Below are 19,222 nucleotides of genomic sequence, written 5' to 3' on the forward strand. Positions count from 1 at the left end.
CATATTTTCTACATTTTCTTTATCCATTCATCTACCAGTGGACACTTTGGTTGCTTCCATGTCTTGGCTATTGTAAATAATGCTCTACTGAACATGGGGGTGCATATAGCTTATGAAGTTAGTGTTTTTGTTTTCTTCAGATATGTACCCAGAAGTGGAATTGTTTGATTATATGGTAGTTCTATTTTTAATTTTTTAGGAGCCTCCATACTGGTTTTCCATAGTGGCAGCACCAATTTACATTCCTACCAACAGTGCACAAAGGTTCCTTGAGTTTGGTTTTTAAAGCTATACAGACATATCACATAATTAACCAAGAATTAATGTACTATTAGTTCACATTGCTATTACTGTGTGCATTGAGGGATATGTTGATTTCTTTTGTATACAGGAATATGGCTTCAGTTTTCTGAAGTGCCAATGCCAATCTTAGGTTTTATTTCCTAAGTTCTATAGTTACATGTAGCTAATATTTCTATTTCAAAAGGTGAATTTGCTGAATATTTTCAAAGCATGGACAGTTTACCAAAAGTCTCAGTAGTTTAATCTCTTGTGAAATTATCTAAAGCAATATTTGGGGGAAATTTTTTCTGTAAGCCAGCATACGAATAATCAAAATGTACTTAATGTCAAGTTATTCTATTGATGCTCCCATTTGACTCTTCTGGCTGATTCCAGTAAGAGTCCTAGCTGCATGATAAGAGTCTAAAAGGAGACCTATTCAATCAAGGGAATGAGTAACAGTTGCTTCCTCGCAGAACCTCTAAATCAACTATTAATTTTTTAAATATAGAAAACATTATTTGTAAGAAATGAAACAGATATTTTAAAAATAAGAAAAATTTCTACCAAATAAAGCAGTGTTACCACATTTGTAACTTTTATCATTCTCAGATTCAGGCTTCTGTTATTCAAAATATTACCTGGGATTTTAAGACACCCGCTAAAAAACATTGTGGTGTGGAAACCATGTTATAATTAATTCAACAGATGAAATGTTTAGAGAGTGTGTGTTTGTGCCTGTGTGTTCGTATGCATGTTCAGTGTCACTTTCATAAGAGCAGGGGGCCAGACATCAGAACAAATTCAGTCTTAACTAGCTATGTGGTAAGATTTGAGTTAGTAGCATACATATGTGCCCATTCTGTGTTTGCTATTCTGTCTTTCAAAAACAAATAATTAAGTTCTCTGCATAATCAGATTTTAGTAGAGGATCTAAGTAGGAAAGTTTTATTTTTCCACTCTTTAAGAGGGTGTTAATGCTGTATATTCCATTGGCCAAAAGGAATAATTGTACAGAATAGTTCTTGAATAATTTATTACGTTTACCAGTGATTGATGAAAGAATTTATGCTTCAATTTTAGCTTTCCACTGACAAAACTGTGAAAGTCCTAAATATCTTGGAGAAGAATATTCAAGATGGGTCGAAGCTCTCCACTTTGTTAAATCATGTAAGTTTAAGATCCATGTTGTTAATTTTACCCTTTCTGTTGTTAAGATGTAAAATTTTTCATATGGAACTTTGGTTTATAGGGAAAATTCCAAATTTCATTAATTTGAGCTTGTTACCACATTTACTAGTTCACATTTAGCCTTGCAGTTAGAATTGGATTTTTAGCTGTTTAAAATTAATGTTACACATTATCAATTCACAGCTTTGATACAAATAAGAATAGTAACAGATGTAAAGTCATTCAATTCAAAAGACCATTCTTTAATCTTACATTATGCTCTTCCTTTTGTAAGTGGATGAGTGTTTCAAATGTCTTTTCATTTATAAAATGAAAATAAAATGTTAGTAGGTAGTAATTCTTTTCCTTGACCTTCCCTAGAGAAATAAATAGTTGGAAACCTTATGGTGATTTCCTAATGTATCCTAAAATGTTAATCCTTATGTATTGTTTTTATATCTAGCTCAAATGGTTGTTGAAAGGATATTAAATAAATTAATTCATGTAACCTGCTTAACAATGTCTGGCACATTATAAGTTCTCAATAAATGTTAACTGCAACTGTCATTACATTTTAGTATGTTTTATCAAAAGCAGTGGCAACATGGTATAATGGTTTATGAACTGAGATCTACCTTCCTAGCATTATAGCAGACTTTCAAAATCATATGTGCATTTGAATTGATCTTGGTGTCTAACATTAATGAATTCAAACACTAATGCTCATAGGAATTTAATGTAAGAGATAAGGATTTGGGAATGTTTTGAGTTAATGAAATTTCTTTATTTTTAAATGACTGATTACAAAAGTAGTGTATTATAGAAATTTTTCAAAACACAAAAAACAGAAAGGTTCAATTTTCATCCAGCAGTAACCACTGTTAACAGTTTTGGTAGATAATACTTCCATTCTCATATGTACATACATACTATATGTATTTAGCACATGCACTGGATTATATCTCGTGAGGGAAATGTTCTTGATGTTTGCAGAAGCCACAGGAGTGCTAAGTGATCTACATGGAATTTAAAAATGTAGAGAAATAATCTCAGATGGTATTTCTATGCTTTATTAAATATATCCATATTTTTCCAATGCCCTTTTTAAATTAGTTTTTCAATCATAGAAACTAAGGGATTAGAGAACCTATAGTGGCAATATACTACATCTTTAGTCTACAAGTTTTATTTAAAACACTTTGGCAAGAAATTGTGGTAAATATCAAGAATCGACAGTTCTGGAGAACTGGCTGACTCAGTTTTAATGAAATTATTTTCATTCCTGAAAACCTTAGCACTATTTAGTGTGTTGCATTTAAGCCTTAATGTTTGATATGAGTGATGAACCTCCTAAACTGACTCTTCGAAACAGCAATTTCAATATCAAAGAAAAGTTACTTTATTTTTTTAAGTAGGTATGTAAGTAGTAAAATGAAAGAAAGTTAGAGATTGAGTTTTTAGGCATTAGTGATTTAGAAAGCCCTTCTGTGTTTTACAAATATTATACTTTTATTTATTCCTTTTCCCAATGTTATAAGCTTTGAATAGCATGCATACAAAAGTATTCCTAGAACATAAAGTTGATATTTCATAACTAAGGATGTGATAGAAGAATTTTCACTTTAAAAGTAAGATTAAAAGCACTTTTTCCCAATTGTAATGCAGGTTGCGGATATGTAAATTAAAATATAGTCTGTCAGTTGTTGAATTATCTATTTTAGAAAATAAGTTATGTTTTCAGTAGTCTACATAATCACCACTTTTTAATCTCAGTTTCAAAAATACAGTATTGTTGAAAAACAGTTATTAGGAATGATTGAGTCAATAACATTTTACTACTTTTAAATAAGGGTCTATCCTTTGTTGTTAATTTTTGTTTTACTCTCACAAGAGCAAGCAGAACTAAAAAGCTTTAATATTATCATAATGTTTTTAACCCCAAACACAAAATGATTTATGTATAATTATGATCTTTAGCTAAAATCGTAGATTTGAATAAATTACACAGAAGATAAACATAACTATAAGTTTGTTATTGGAATGACATTTAGTGGTGAAATTAGGAGATAAGAGTACATTATGTTTGAAAACATTGAAACAAAAATCATACTTAATGTAATATAAGTATTTGTACTTCATTCCTGATATTCTTTAAATATACACACACCATAATTCTCACCACGTTTTCAACCTGTGAAAATCAAATATATTATAATCTTTAAAAAATATTTTAACCTATAATTGTGTTTATTTCCATTTCATTAACAATGTACTGTTTTATAGAATAATGATACTGAAGAAGAAGAAAGGTTATGGAGAGACCTTATTATGGAGAGAGTGACAAAATCAGCAGATGCCTGTCTTACAACTATCAACATTATGACATCCCCTAACATGCCAAAAGCTGTATATATTGAGGATGTAATCGAAAGAGTTATACAGTACACTAAATTTCATTTGCAGAATACACTTTATCCTCAGTATGATCCTGTTTACAGATTAGATCCTCATGGAGGTTAGTTTGCCCATTTATACTGATAGTTTTTTAGTATAACATCAAAATTACCTGTTATATAATTTTACCACGTCGGATGGGTCAGAATGCAATGACTTAAAATGGCACCAAAATTGTTTGATTATATAAATTGTAATAAACACTGACTTACATTTGACTAGAATATAGAACTTGTTTTAATCCAGTACTTGTTCAGTGATAATTTCTTTAGCAACTATTTATATATAATAAGAAGTAATTTCTACTGGTCTGAGATTTTCCCAGATAACAGTAGCTTCTGGTTCCATTTATCACTTCCCCCAAATTTTACCCAAAATATTATCTACAAAATGGATTGATGAAAGATATATAATTCGGGCTGCCCTGGTGGCGCAGTGGTTGAGAATCTGCCTGCTAATGCAGGGGACACGGGTTCGAGCCCTGGTCCGGGAAGATCCCACATGCCGCGGAGCAACTAGGCCCATGAGCCAGCGCATCTGGAGCCTGTGCTCCGCAACAAGAGAGGCCACGATAGTGAGAGACCCGCGCACCGTGATGAAGAGTGGCCCCGGGCCGCTTGCCACAACTAGAGAAAGCCCTAGCACAGAAACGAAGACCCAACATAGCAATCAATCAATCAATCAATCAATCAATCTTAAAAAAAAAAAAAGATATATAATTCTTTCTCTTATTTATAATCTTTATAAATGAGTCATGTATGTTAACATGTATACATTTAAAGGGAGGAGAGCAAACTTGGATCACGAATACCTACTGTTAATTACCTGTTGTTTAATTATTGCAAGTTGATTTCAAGGGAAATATAATCTTAATATCCTCCAATCAGTGGAAAAAAATAGAAATAAAGTAATCCTTAAGATACAAGAATTTAATAACCATTGAAGTGTACCATGAATTATCTGTTATAAGAATGTTGACTTTCTAACTGAATATTCCCTAAAGAATAATTTTCTCTTTTAATAAATAGACAGCTTTATTTGCCAGGTTGTATTTTTATATAGGGGGGAAAAAAGGTGGGTACTTTTAATTCAGAAAGCAGTTTTATTACTTTTTAATAAACATTATTAAAAGTTGATATATTCCTTGTTTTGAATTTTTTTTCATTTTAGGAGGCTTATTAAGTTCAAAGGCAAAACGGGCTAAATGTTCTACCCATAAGCAGAGAGTAATAGTAATGCTTTATAATAAAGTTTGTGACATTGTTAGCAGCTTATCAGAACTACTAGAAATACAGCTTCTTACAGACACAACAATTCTTCAGGTAAGTTTTTTTCAAGCATTTTCCATATTTCTAGACCAAAAAAATAAAGGAGAATAAGGGACCTAATTGAGTTCAGTATAAAACCTCACTCCCTCAATAATAATACCAGCACTATGTTAATTTTTTCCATTCAGAGTATTTTATATCTAAATGGAAGAAATGAGTCTAGAGAAGTTTTAAAAAGAAACATTTGGGGCAGAAGGCAGGTGAATGTAGTATAAATTCTAAACTGTAAATTATTTGAAAGATAAATGATCATTTCCTTTAAAATGTGTCAGGATGCTTCTTCCAGAACAGTGAACTATTTTTTGTTTTTTACATTCCTGTGACATTTATCAATCCAGAAGTTAGAGATCAGAGGAATGGCAGCTATGAAGGAAGGTCTGTGCTAATTTGCTTGAGGGTGAAAGGGAACAAAAGGAAAAACTAGGTGCTGATTGATGAGGGAAAAGAAAATGCTCTCAGTGTTTTCCAGAAGTTTATGAATGCTTTGGGGTTTAGTAAGGTAGAATGTTACTGAAATCTGTTACAGATGTGTACTGATTACTGTCTGTGTCTGTGCAGGTATCATCAATGGGAATAACACCATTTTTTGTGGAAAATGTCAGTGAATTACAGTTGTGTGCCATTAAGTTAGTCACTGCAGTAAGTATAATCAGCTCACATTTTTAGTTATCTCTCAGAAAAATAACAGTGGTATCATTCAATCCAAATGTGCAAAACCTAATGCAGATTTGAGTTTTCCGTGAGGACTATTTTAGTATGCCTTAGATTTCAAACACTTCTAAATATTTAAAAATATTTCAGTTAATAATTCCTTAATATTTACTGTAAAATCAATTATTTTAAATCATTTAAATCTTGGTTTACGTTTCATACCCAAGATATCATATTCCTCTAGATGAAACTAGCATACTATGACTTCTACAAGAATGTCATAATTAATGATAGAAAAGTTGAGCAAATTAAGTCATTGCCATCAAAGATGATGAAAACATTTTCATTCTAAATGGCAGATAATATTTTTTTATCACATGGTATAGTATCATTTTTGTTTATTTTCAAATAATTATAACAAACTTAATTTGGAATCTTATAATTACTAAATAGGTATTCTCAAGATATGAAAAACATAGGCAGTTAATTTTGGAAGAAATTTTTACTTCACTTGCAAGATTACCTACCAGCAAGAGGAGCTTAAGGAACTTCAGGTAACTAACTATAGCAAAGTCCGAGTATAATGAAGAACTCCATTGTACTGTAGCCATCATATATTTATTCTTTATCATTTCTGTCTGATTTTTATTTTAATGATCAAATAAAAGAGAGGCAATTCAGTCTCAGAACAGCGTGAAGAATACCTTAGGTGTGAGAAATGACAATGCACATTTTAGAGACTTAAAAGTTCAGTGATTCTCAAGTGTAAAGATCTGTGGCAAGGATTTTCAGTCTTGGCATTATTGATATTTTGGGCCAGATAATACTTTATTTGCAGTGCTGTCCTGTACATAGTAAGATGCTTAGCAGCATCCTTGACCTCTACCTAATAGATACCAAAAGAAACGCACCTTTTCAAATTACGATCACCAAAATTTTCACTAGACACTGGCAAATGTCCTCTGAAGGGCAAAATCATCCCTGGTTAAGAACTATTGGCCTGTGAGAAGAGCAATAGAAAATACGGCTCCAGAGTCAGAGGCAGTTCAAGGATTTTATAAGCCTTACGAAGGAACTTGAACTTAATCCTTTATACAGTAGTAAGTCATTACATAATATTTTTAAAAGAGAGGTGTAAAATTACTCTAACAGAAGTATAGAAAATAGGCATGACGATTAAACACTCTTAATCACTAAGCACAGAGTAACTAAGGAATGTTATCCACCGCTGTGGTCAGCATTATTGCCTTTGTTGGCATAGGTAATCATCATCATTTTCATAACTATCATTATAATATTCCTGGCTGATTAAATGTGTTGCTCTAGCATATAGGGTTATATTTAGATTGCTTTGAAGGCTGTCTTCTGTAAAATAATTGTTTTTATCTTAATTTTTTAGACTGTGTACTGATAAACATCTATTGTCCATTAAAACCTGAAGAAAAGCTATCAACATCTAAAGGAATTCTTACGTTTTTAACTGTCTTTTAAACAAAAAGATTTAAAATTTGATTTTTTATATTCTGTCATAAAATATTCTATAACACAGAATATTTTATATTCTATGTTGCTCATACTCGAACATATGATCAGGAGCTGGCTATGTAGCAGATTTTAATAAGAAAATGAATACCAGAATGCCTGGGCATTGGGAAATCCTGAAGACTTCTCATTTTAAAAATCATTTTGAAAAATATTTGATATTTTTTGTTACAATTTTTCAATCTGCAGTAATTATATAAAGTATAGAATTTTATACTAAATACTGCATTTTTCCTTTGACTATTTTAATTATCTATGCATAGGCATTTAGTTGGTTTTTTTTTTTTTTTTTTTTTTTTTATTTATTTTTGGCTGTGTTGGGTCTTCGGTTCGTGCGAGGGCTTTCTCCAGTTGCGGCAAGCGGGGGCCACTCTTCATCGCGGTGCGGGGACCGCTCTTCATCGCGGTGCGCGGGCCTTTCTCTATCGCGGCCCCTCCCGTCGCGGGGCACAGGCTCCAGACGCGCAGGCTCAGCAATTGTGGCTCACGGGCCCAGCTGCTCCGTGGCATGTGGGATCTTCCCAGACCAGGGCTCGAACCCGTGTCCCCTGCATTAGCAGGCAGATTCTCAACCACTGCGCCACCAGGGAAGCCCTTAGTTGGTTTTTTGATAAGTTAGAAATAATTAGACTTAAGGACATTATTATTTTTTTTTTTTTAATTTTTTTTATTTATTTATATTTATTTTTGGCTGTGTTGGGTCCTCGTTTCTGTGCGAGGGCTTTCTCCAGTTGCGGCAAGCGGGGGCCACTCCTCATCGCGGTGCGCGGGCCTCTCACTGTCGTGGCCTCTCTTGTTGCGGAGCACAAGCTCCAGACGCGCAGGCTCAGTAATTGTGGCCCACGGGCCCAGTTGCTCCGCGGCACGCGGGATCCTCCCAGACCAGGGCTCGAACCCGCGTTCCCTGCATTGGCAGGCAGATTCCCAACCGCTGCGCCACCAGGGAAGCCCTTAAGGACATTATTATAAGCAGTAAAGACAATGCCTAGAAATATTGGTAAAGAAAGCATCCTGAAACTTTCAGATCATAGATGACATGTAAAATGAAATTCTCTTCATACTCTGTAAGATTTAAATATTTTCTTCTCCATTAAAGGTTAAACAGTAGTGATATGGATGGAGAGCCTATGTATATTCAGATGGTTACAGCACTGGTTTTACAACTAATTCAGTGTGTGGTACACTTACCATCATCAGAGAAGGACTCTAATTCAGAAGAGGACTCAAATAAAAAAGTAAGGAATCATTTGTAAGTTTTATAACTGTGTATTTTTGTAGGAGGAAGCAACTATATTCTCTGCCATTCTTATAAAACTGAAGTTCTTAATTAGGGCTTCATGACTGGGCTTTCAGATCCTTGAAGAGCATTAAACTAAGTTTTAGGAGACTTGAGTTCTTGTCCTGACTATTACATCCACCAGTCATGAAACATACAAATCGTTTTAATCTGAGTTTGTTTCTTCAGCTATAAAATGGGAATGATAATACCTAACAAGCCTACTATTACAAGTTGTAAGACTCAAGTGAGATATTGAATGTGAAAGTGAATAATATTATAATTATAATATGCAGTATCTATAATCACATACAGTAAATAATCGTTAATATAATTAATGTTAAATTCATGCAGAAAATGAGTTTATGCCCTCACTATTGAGTAACTTATAGCTAAGATTTGCTTTTGGTTTTGTAACTCTTACCCATCAACACTTAAAATTTTTCCAAGTTTTATAGTTTTACCTCAAAGAAGTTCAAAAGAAAGAGAGATAATTTTATTTCCTAATTCTGTTATAGTCGTGGCTGTGTGTATAGTAATAAATAATAAAGTGACTGGTTAATAAAGTATAAAATGAATATCAAAAAAGTTGAGGTCCCTGTTCTCCCCTTCTCCTAATCTCACTGTTCTCTTTTCAGTTTTTCTTTCCTTACCATTGGTGAATGTTTATCTTCGTCCATTTATTTATTTATTTATCTGTATAAATTTGATACAGAATTTTTAAATTTACATAAATGATATAGTGACATATTTACAGCTAATTTTTTCACTCACTATTGTTTTTAATACATGTAACTAATGCTAGATTCTTTTTGATTTAGGTTAAACACATCATATATGACATACAACAACTTGAAGCAAAAGTTTCTCTAGATATACTTAGAAATAGAATATTAAATCATAGTGTACATGCACTTTTAACTTCACTGGAACTCTTCAGTTTTCTCACTAAAGTGGTGTTCTAGTTTACATTCTTACATTTTGATTTTGCCTAGTCTGGTTAGTATGAAATGATACCATGTTTTATTTTTCATTTTTCTGGTTACTAGTGAACTTTTTCATATATTTATTCACTTTTCGGGTTTCCACAACTTTGAATTAACTATTTATATCCTGGTCTTTAAATTTCTAATGAAGGAGTTGAATTTTTTTAGTATTATATTCTAGCATTCCATAAACTTTGAGCTTGCAATTTTTTTTGAAATTCTTTTTGTGTTGATATTTTCAATCAGAATTGTTCTGATCATGATAAACAACTGTTGATATTTCATTTGTTAAACACATTTTTCACTCTTAACATATTTTAATAAATAAAAATGAACTCTATCAATATTTTTATTTAGTTTTTATGAAGTATTGAAATATATTTAGTATGCTAATTGTAGCTTCCCTTTTTATAAATAATAGTTAAGATTTTTAGTATTTAAATGTATTGCCCCTATATTCAGTAATAACATGGCAATAGCAACTGAAATAACTTGTATGTTGGTTATTTCTTATATCTGTATAAATTCATTTTTCTCAATCTAGGTTGACCAAGATGTTGTCATTACCAATTCTTATGAAACAGCCATGCGAACAGCCCAAAACTTCCTTTCCATCTTCCTTAAAAAGTGAGTAAAATTAACATAATCTGATTTTTATTTTCGCCATATAGAGAATAGTTCATTTATTTTATGTAAAAGATTACATCCAACTTCCTGCTGTAATCTGAACCTTGACTATATCTCCCTGAATCTTGATTTCCTTATCTTTAAAATGAGGAAATTAGAATATTAGAAATCTAAAATTTTACGAACTTGCTCATATGTTGAACTCCCGAAGTTAAAGTTCGAGACTGAAATTCTATAATTTTTTTTCAGTGAATTTTGGGACTTCCTAATTGAATAGGAAAGTTTGGGGAGAGAGGTTTCCTTAGCTTTCGTAAGAATTTATAGTAATCTCATAGAAAAACAGTGGTCATTATTTAAAATGTGTTACACTTGCCAGAAAATTATGTTAATGTCAATAAATGAATTCCCTGTAGTAGGGGAAAAAATGAAGATTGAAACAGATTCATTTTAAACCATATTTTATTTAACGTACTCTCGTATACCATGTTTAGATATGAGAGAAGAGAAAAACATAGTTAACAAAGTTTTAGTCATGTTGGTGAACATGTCACCTAAATTCACAGCCTTTCCATTATTTATCTTTGAACAGATGTGGTAGTAAGCAAGGTGAAGAAGATTACAGACCACTATTTGAAAATTTTGTTCAAGACCTTCTTTCAACAGTCAATAAGCCTGAATGGCCAGCTGCTGAACTACTCCTTAGTTTGTTAGGGAGACTGTTGGTAAGAGTATAGCATTTAAAGATTATTAGATTACTAGAAGACAACATAATGAGGATGTACTCTGATTCACAGATGATGAATTCTTTAAAAATGTGTAAGGAAATATGACCATTGCATCTCTATTTTTGCATGTGCATAACTGTACACAATACTGTCAGTACCTTGTAGAAACTTTGAAATGTTGTGACTTTTGGTGCTTTCATTTCATTGCATAAGATAACAGTGCTTTAAAAAACTTTTTTTTGTTGTTGTTTTTTGTTTTGTTTTGTTTTGTTTGGAGGTATTGTTAGTTAAAAGCATCTCAACACTGAGTCATAAGTTATTGTAGTTAATTCATTTCAAAGCATGAAACTGATTAATGTGAACTCTGTCATCTTTAAGAGTATTTCTAAAAACATGACACGTTTTAGTCCTAATGTAATATTGTATTAGGGAAATGCAAAGAAATACTATTGTGATGTTTCTTTTTATCTTTAGACTACATTTGGACTTGTGCAATTGTTACAAAGTTTTTGGGGCCTTACTTTTTGTCAGCTGGAAAACTTAATACTATTCTGAAACCAAGATAATTTTTCATAGGCATCAGAATTCCAGCCTAACAAATTCTTACTCAGTAATAATCCCATTTTATAGAGTTTAGCCTACATTTAAAGAAAGTGACTGTGTTCTTAAGAAGGTTTAATTTATATATATATATATATATATATATTTTTTTTTTTTTTTTTTTTTTAATGAAAATGTTAAAAATTCCAGAAACTCAAAAGGCAATTACTGGGAGTTCCCTGGTGACCTAGTGGTTAGGATCCTGGGCTTTCACTGCCGTGGCCTGGGTTCAGTCCCTGGTCAGGGAACTAAGATCCCATATGCTCTGGGGTGCAACCAAAAAAATAAAATAGAATAAAATTTTTTAAAAAGTCAATTACTTTGTGGAACAATATCACAGGGGAAAAAAGTGTTTAAATTTCAAATAATACAACATAGATTTGGAATTTGTAAGTTGCTATTAAAAATAGTAAAAATTGGTTAAATTAAAACAAAATTATTTTTCATGTGTAGGTTCATCAATTCAGTAACAAGTCAACAGAGATGGCTTTAAGAGTGGCATCTCTTGATTACCTTGGAACTGTTGCTGCACGACTAAGGAAAGATGCTGTTACAAGCAAAATGGATCAAGGGTCTATAGAACGAATTTTAAAACAGGTATTGAGATAAAGAATTTGAATTTTGGGGATAAGTAATAGTTAAGTACTTTTTTTAGATATTCTTATGTTAGTGTTGCATTTCATTTTGTAGATTCAGAATAAAATCTTACTCCTAAAAATGGGCTTTTTCAAAAGCTCCACTGAGAAAATTTATACCGTAGGGTGAATTGTGTGTAACAGGAACTTTCAAATGATTTATATAATCCTTAATTTACTTTTCTTTTTGTGAACTACTGTTATGAATGTATGATTCTATTTCCTATTTGGTTTAACAATACCTTTTTTTTTTTTTTAAACTATGGACGAGGTGGTAGTAATACTAAAAGTTACTTAAGAAAATTGATAGGTAAATAATCTCTAATCCTACCATGCACAATGTTTTCACTTTCTTTCTACTCTTTTTTCTTTTTTTAATGTCCATAACCATATCCATGCTGGCCGTGACAAATGCCTCTAATTTTTTTTTCTTGTTACTATACTTTGCATTTTGAAATAATTTTAAACTTACAGAAAAGTTTTAAGAATAGTACAAAAAGCTCCCATTAATCTTTCACCCAGATCCCTTAGTGGTTGACATTTGCTTTATCATTCTTTTTCAAAATATACACGCATGTGTATCTATATATGCATTTTTATTTTCTTCTGAACCATTTTGAGCAGACAGGATGCCCCCATGACCCCTGAATTTCAAAGTGTGATTCCCTGGACAAGCAGCACCAAGTTTTACATCACCTAGGAACTTGTTAGAAATGCAAATTCTCAGGACTCTCTCTGGAACTACTGAATCAGAAGCTCTGGTGGTGGGGACAAGCAGTCTGGTTTAACAGACCCTCCAGGTGATTCTGTTGAATGCTGAAGTTTGAGAACCACTGCTTTGTGTATGTTTTCCACAAACAAGAACTCTCACTTAAATATCCACAGTACAGCTATGAAAAGCAAGAAACTACCATTAATATAATACTACCATTTAATGGAATATTACCATTCCTGTTGTATTTAATAGATAATCATTTGTTGCTATCATTATTGTAGCACTCAAATTGAACTAGATTTGACTAGTGGGAGCCCCTTTAAACTGCCTTTTGTATCTTTTTGATATCTTCCCATCTTTCCTTGAGGACTTTGTGGCACAAGATGTTTCAGACTCACCTTTTACTTTCTTGCGCCAGCCCTGGAATCAGCCATTTCTCCAAGTATTGCTGATTCCTTTCATTGAAGAATGGTAACTAGGTGATTTTCCGTATTTCTGAGAGTAGACCTAGGACCTCTTATTTGCCACATACGGCCATGTATTGTACACTGTAAAACTTGAGGGGAGTGATCCTTGCTAAATATTTTTATGACTCTTGACATACTTCCAAAAAGCTTTTGGAACTTTACAGTGTACTAGTTTACAGTGCCATGACTAATTTCTGAATGTATCCATTTCACTGTACTCCAAGAACATAGGTTATTCTAATCTTTGTTTTCTACTTAGATATATTCTAAACCATATATTTGGCATTTCACATGGTAAACCAGAGAATAAGCTGTAGACATTAATGTCAACTCAGAGTTAATTTCTGCTTCTGTATTGTTCTTGACAGAACTAAAGACTCAGTCCCTTTCTGATTCTAGATCAAATGCACAGCTCAAATATACCTACTGTATATTTAATACCCTACATGAAATAAAGTACTATTTTATGTTAATTGCAAATAAAAATATTTCCCTTTCAGAATGTTTTTTTAAAATAATATCCCAAAGACACCTGTAACACATAATAATTCAGACAATAATTAGTTTCCATTTACTAGGTTAAAAGTTTGGAGTTATCTCTTAGCAAACAGAAAACCAGTGCTAGGACCTTCCTACCTCTGAAGATTTACATACACGTTGTTCTAATAATTATTAATGTCAGCTACTTACAAGCTTCTTTAAAGAAAGTTAACATGTAGTTCATAAAAATAAAGGCTAACCTCAGCTATTAGTACACTTCAGCTATCAATATATAATGTTTTTCAAAAATAGTATTCTTCTGTTTCTTTCTATACTTATATTTTTATTTTTATCATTTATCAGATTTTTCCCTCAGATTTGTGTATGCAACTGGATGATTTGTTAAAGAACATTAGTAATATCTTTTTTGTTACTACTTGGTTTATTTTGTAGGTTTCAGGAGGAGAAGATGAAATCCAACAATTGCAAAAAGCATTGCTTGATTACTTGGATGAAAACACTGAGACTGATCCTTCACTAGTGGTAGGATTCTGTTCTCCCTTTTTTTTGTAGAGTTTACATGTTTGTTTCAAACTTGGTCTGAAAGAAAATTGAGAAGTGTTGTGAAGAGGAAAGTTGTATTGGAATCTTGATTTTTAAAACAGGGGTACATGATAGTCTAAACAGAAAAGAATGATTATGGATTGATTTGTCTTAAATGGAATTCTGGTACAGATATTGTAGTTTACTAAAATTGTGTGACATGGGAAATATTTGGAAATCTTTCCATAGGTTATCTTTGAGACCAAGTGAGAGCATTTGTCCAGGTGGTGCATGAGATGATCTGTTAGCATATAAAAAGAATATTAGAATTTTATGTCTATATTTATTTTTAAATATAATCCTTAATTCTGTTTTTTTATATATTAGGTATCCAGAATATTAGTATAAGAAGTTTATATGTAAAATTTATACACTATATTGGGGCACTTTTTAATTTTTTTTTTTAATTGATGAGATATGCATCTAAAGAGGTTGGAGATAACTAAGCTGTTCAGCCAACTACTGCAGGTTTTCAGTCTTTGTGGAAAGGAACAGATCATACAGTGATGTATGTCAATTATTTCTCAATAAAAGTGAAAAAAAACAGGAACAGATTAAAAGGAACAGATTATAGGTGTGCCTTAGTGTTAATATATTTCAATAATAATTGGCTATGTATTTCTTGAAGAAGTAAGGTGAAATTTTGAAAATAACTATAGAGTCTTCTACCTTCAGCATTTTATCCATGTGTTCTAAACTTTTCTAGTTGACCCATCTTCTCTCTAATTTTACTGACTCGTTGTGTGATCCGTCCTTAGTTAAGTAGTTGATAGTAGTATTGTAGACTTAATACAGTTGTGTTTATAAAATTATCTTTTGACATCATTGATATAACCGTTAGGACAAAGTAAAATAATAAGTTTTCTGTCATTTAGATGTTCTAAATGTTCTAGCTTTCTTAAAATCTGTCTTTATCTGATGGAAGTTTTTTTAAAGTAAACCTTGATATTTGTATTCCTGATTGTGAACACTTTATCAGTAGGTTGGAAATTTTGTTACTAATTTCATCAAACTCAAATCTCACCAAATTTCTTTCCAGTTTTCTCGTAAATTCTATATAGCCCAGTGGTTCCGTGATACAACTCTGGAAACAGAAAAAGCAATGAAATCACAAAAAGATGAAGAATCATCTGAAGGAACACATCACGCAAAGGAAGTTGAGACAACTGGTCAAATTATGCATCGAGCTGAAAATCGGAAAAAGTTTCTTAGAAGCATTATCAAAACCACACCTTCTCAGTTCAGCACATTAAAGTAAGATCCAAAGAGAAAACATCTTTACTTTTTCAGTTATCTCTTTGATGTCTATTTACCTACTTTTCAAAAAAATTAAATAAATTAAAATTTAGTGACTTTTTGTTGCAGGATGAACTCTGATACTGTGGACTATGATGATGCTTGTTTGATTGTTCGATACTTGGCCTCTATGAGGCCGTTTGCCCAGAGCTTTGATATTTATTTGACACAGGTAAACTGGACCAGAATTCCTTATACAATGAAATTGATTTTTCTAATTCTGGTTATTTGTGTTTGAGTATGATGTCTATTCATTATTGAGAACAGATATTTTAAAAAATCATGAAAGTAACATTTGTTTCTGTGTTCCATATTTGTTAAAATATCTTTGTTCTGCATGCCTTTTACCTATTGATTCTTGTTTTACAGATAAATGGATATGTATCTGTATGGTACAGGTAGAGTGATGGTATATAGGTAGAGTGATTGGTGTTATAAAAATATTCAATTCCAAGTTATTATTTAAATGATACTAAATATCCTTGATTAAAGTTACAGATAGGAAGGTTTCAGCGGGGCTACAGGTTCTTGCAGATGAAGCATAGCAATAAAAAACAGGTTTAATTGAGAATGCCAGGATAAAGGAAAGTCCCTAAAGCATAGAATGCCTTACCATGTTTTAAGTTAAAGCTTTGGATCAGTAAGATAACAGATCTTTTACTCACTTATATAAAAATTAAAGGAAAGTGAATATGATATTTATTTTAATTGTTTTGCATGTTTTCTTTCTATATTTTGTTAAATGTTATGTGTTCTAAAATTGATGAAAATGTCAATATTTGCTTGGCAGATCCTTCGAGTTCTTGGTGAAAATGCAATTGCCGTTCGAACAAAAGCCATGAAGTGTTTATCTGAGGTTGTTGCTGTAGACCCCAGTATTCTAGCAAGGGTAAAGAGGAGCACAGATGATTCTTTTTATTTGAGTTTTCTATTCAATTTAAAATATTAGTTCTACTTAGTATAAATTACATTTTCTTTATTTTTCTTTAGCTGGATATGCAGCGAGGAGTTCATGGACGATTGATGGATAACTCCACTAGTGTCAGAGAAGCAGCAGTAGAATTACTAGGTCGATTTGTCCTTTGTCGACCTCAGCTTGCTGAGCAGTATTATGATATGCTGATTGAAAGAATATTGGTATGTTTGTTATGTCATTTTTATTGTAATTTATGAGTATAATTTTGCCTTCCTAATGTCACTTTTTAAAAATGTTAAGCTAGAAATGTAGATATCAATTATGTATTTATATTACCTAATCTGTAAACTATAGCAGCTTTCTAAAGAAGGACATATTTCAAGAGGAGGGCTGCTCAGTATTGTAAAACAAATCATTGGCAAAAATTGGATTCCTTTTTCCAGTTACTCTTGCCTTTTGATTATGCCAGTTTACAATGAGTAAATGATAGGCGCTACATGGCATAGTTAAATATTTTGGACAGGAATCTAGAGTAATTATATATGTATGTATATAAACAGGAAGAATTGTTTCAGTGAGAACTAGGTATAGAACTTTGGTGTCTGACAGTATTTTTGGCCGTTATGTATATTTGCATGTTTCCTTAAAGCTGAATTATGACAAGCTCAGATACCTGCAAGTTAAACAAGAAAGTCATTTGAGTCTTAAGACCAAACTTAAGAAACGCTATTCTAAGATATTCTTTTCTTCTATGTCATTGAATTCTCTGGCCCTGAAGTATTTCCCTGGAAAATGAAAGGAAACATTGGCATTACAAAATATCTGTAGAATTTTCATACCACCCACTGCGGACATATTGACTTCTTCTGTAACTCAACAGAGATGCATTAGGTACAGGATTAGATATTTCTGAAATGACAAGAGTTTATTTTATCACCTTTAGCCCAGTATTAGAATACAGTGGGACTGAGAGTTACAGATAATTTCATCTTCAACTAGCATAAAATCTTGATGGAAACAAAGAATTTTAAGGAAAGAGTGGAAGAATTTTTTCCATTTTAGTGCCTCACTCTTTTCAAGAGTGAAGGACAAACTCCTCAGGATTTTCAGGTATAATGAACTCTGACAGTGTCTACCTTAGTAATGTATCCGAAAATATTTTCACAATTGCTAAATTGCATAATGGAAATAATTTTACACAATAAGTGTTCAGTGCTTTTTATTTATTTTAAAAATGCTTTAATTCTGAAAATTTGTAAAGTTAAAGAAAAATAGTACAATGAACACCCAAGTATCCACCACAATATTTCACCTCTATTATATATATATATATATATATATATATATATATATATATATATAATATATATATTTATTTATTTATTTATTTTTGGCTGCGTTGGGTCTTCGTTGCTATGCACAGGCTTTCTCTAGTTGTGGCAAGTGGGGGCTACTTTTCATTGCGGTGCACGGGCTTCTCATTGTGGTGGCTTCTCTTGTTGCAGAGCATGGGCTCTAGGCACACGGGCTTCAGTAGTTGTGGCACGCGGGCTCGGTAGTTGTGGCTCGCGGGCTTTAGAGCACAGGCTCAGTAGTTGTGGCACACGGGCTTAGTTGCTCCGCAGCATGTGGGATCTTACTGGACCAGGGCTTGAACCTGTGCTTTGGCAAGTGGATTCTTAACCAGTGCACCACCTGGGAAGTCCCTCATCTCTATTTTATTTAGAGTATTCTCTAGCTCTTTTTTACACACATCCACCATGACATTGACTAATTTAAAAAGGCCAAGCCAGAGACTTCCCTGGTGGTCCAGCGGTTAAGACTTTGCCTTCCAATGCAGGGGTGCAAGTTCCATCCCTGATCAGGGAGCTAAGATCCCACATGCCTTGGGGCCAAAAAACCAAAAGATAAAACAGAAACAATATTGTAACAAATTCAATAAGGAATTTAGAAATGCTCCACATCAAAAAGTCTTTTAAAAAAAGGAAAATATCATTAAAAAATAAATAAGTAATAAAATGGCCAAGCCAGTATTGTTATTTCCTCATGGTTTTGTTTCATTTAGTCCGTTCCTTTGTTTCTTATATTTACTATAAATCATAATATAGTGACAATGGTTTGAAAGAGTTAGGTTAAACATTTTTGTTAAATATACTTCATATGCTGTTTAAGCGCCACTGTCCTAAAAGTTTCATGTTTGTTATCCCATTTAATTTTGGCAAGCTTATTATACTCTAGTCTTGTGTTCAGTGCTATTTTATATTTTTCCATGTATTAGATATTATATTTTAAAAGCAAAGACAGTGTAATAAAATAACTTAAATTTATAGTAACACTAATAAAAGAGCATATAAAAAGGAAATATATAGACCATGTTTATCATGTTAATAGTGTATATACTACTTGTTGGTATTTTCTGATTTCATTTTATCAAATTTCACACACCTAAGGATCTCAATTTTGCTGACG

The 19,222-nt window shown here is 32.2% G+C and overlaps 1 protein-coding gene across 5 annotated transcripts in view; it reads left to right on the top strand.

Moving 5' to 3' along the window:
* Positions 1 to 19,222, top strand: part of NIPBL (NIPBL cohesin loading factor) — a 203,777-nt gene that overhangs the window by 137,932 nt on the left and 46,623 nt on the right. For all 5 annotated transcript variants that reach the window (XM_007192199.2, XM_057539730.1, XM_057539728.1 and 2 more), the window contains 14 exons: positions 1,366 to 1,452; positions 3,736 to 3,967; positions 5,077 to 5,228; positions 5,793 to 5,873; positions 6,339 to 6,439; positions 8,524 to 8,662; positions 10,234 to 10,316; positions 10,906 to 11,038; positions 12,095 to 12,238; positions 14,392 to 14,481; positions 15,581 to 15,795; positions 15,907 to 16,009; positions 16,628 to 16,726; positions 16,828 to 16,974. In XM_007192199.2, coding sequence (XP_007192261.2) covers positions 1,366 to 1,452; positions 3,736 to 3,967; positions 5,077 to 5,228; positions 5,793 to 5,873; positions 6,339 to 6,439; positions 8,524 to 8,662; positions 10,234 to 10,316; positions 10,906 to 11,038; positions 12,095 to 12,238; positions 14,392 to 14,481; positions 15,581 to 15,795; positions 15,907 to 16,009; positions 16,628 to 16,726; positions 16,828 to 16,974 — 1,806 coding nt within the window. The remainder of the gene's footprint in view (positions 1 to 1,365; positions 1,453 to 3,735; positions 3,968 to 5,076; positions 5,229 to 5,792; positions 5,874 to 6,338; positions 6,440 to 8,523; positions 8,663 to 10,233; positions 10,317 to 10,905; positions 11,039 to 12,094; positions 12,239 to 14,391; positions 14,482 to 15,580; positions 15,796 to 15,906; positions 16,010 to 16,627; positions 16,727 to 16,827; positions 16,975 to 19,222) is intronic.

The sequence above is a fragment of the Balaenoptera acutorostrata genome, chromosome 2 (assembly GCF_949987535.1).
Source record: "Balaenoptera acutorostrata chromosome 2, mBalAcu1.1, whole genome shotgun sequence".
Lineage (NCBI taxonomy): Eukaryota > Metazoa > Chordata > Mammalia > Artiodactyla > Balaenopteridae > Balaenoptera > Balaenoptera acutorostrata.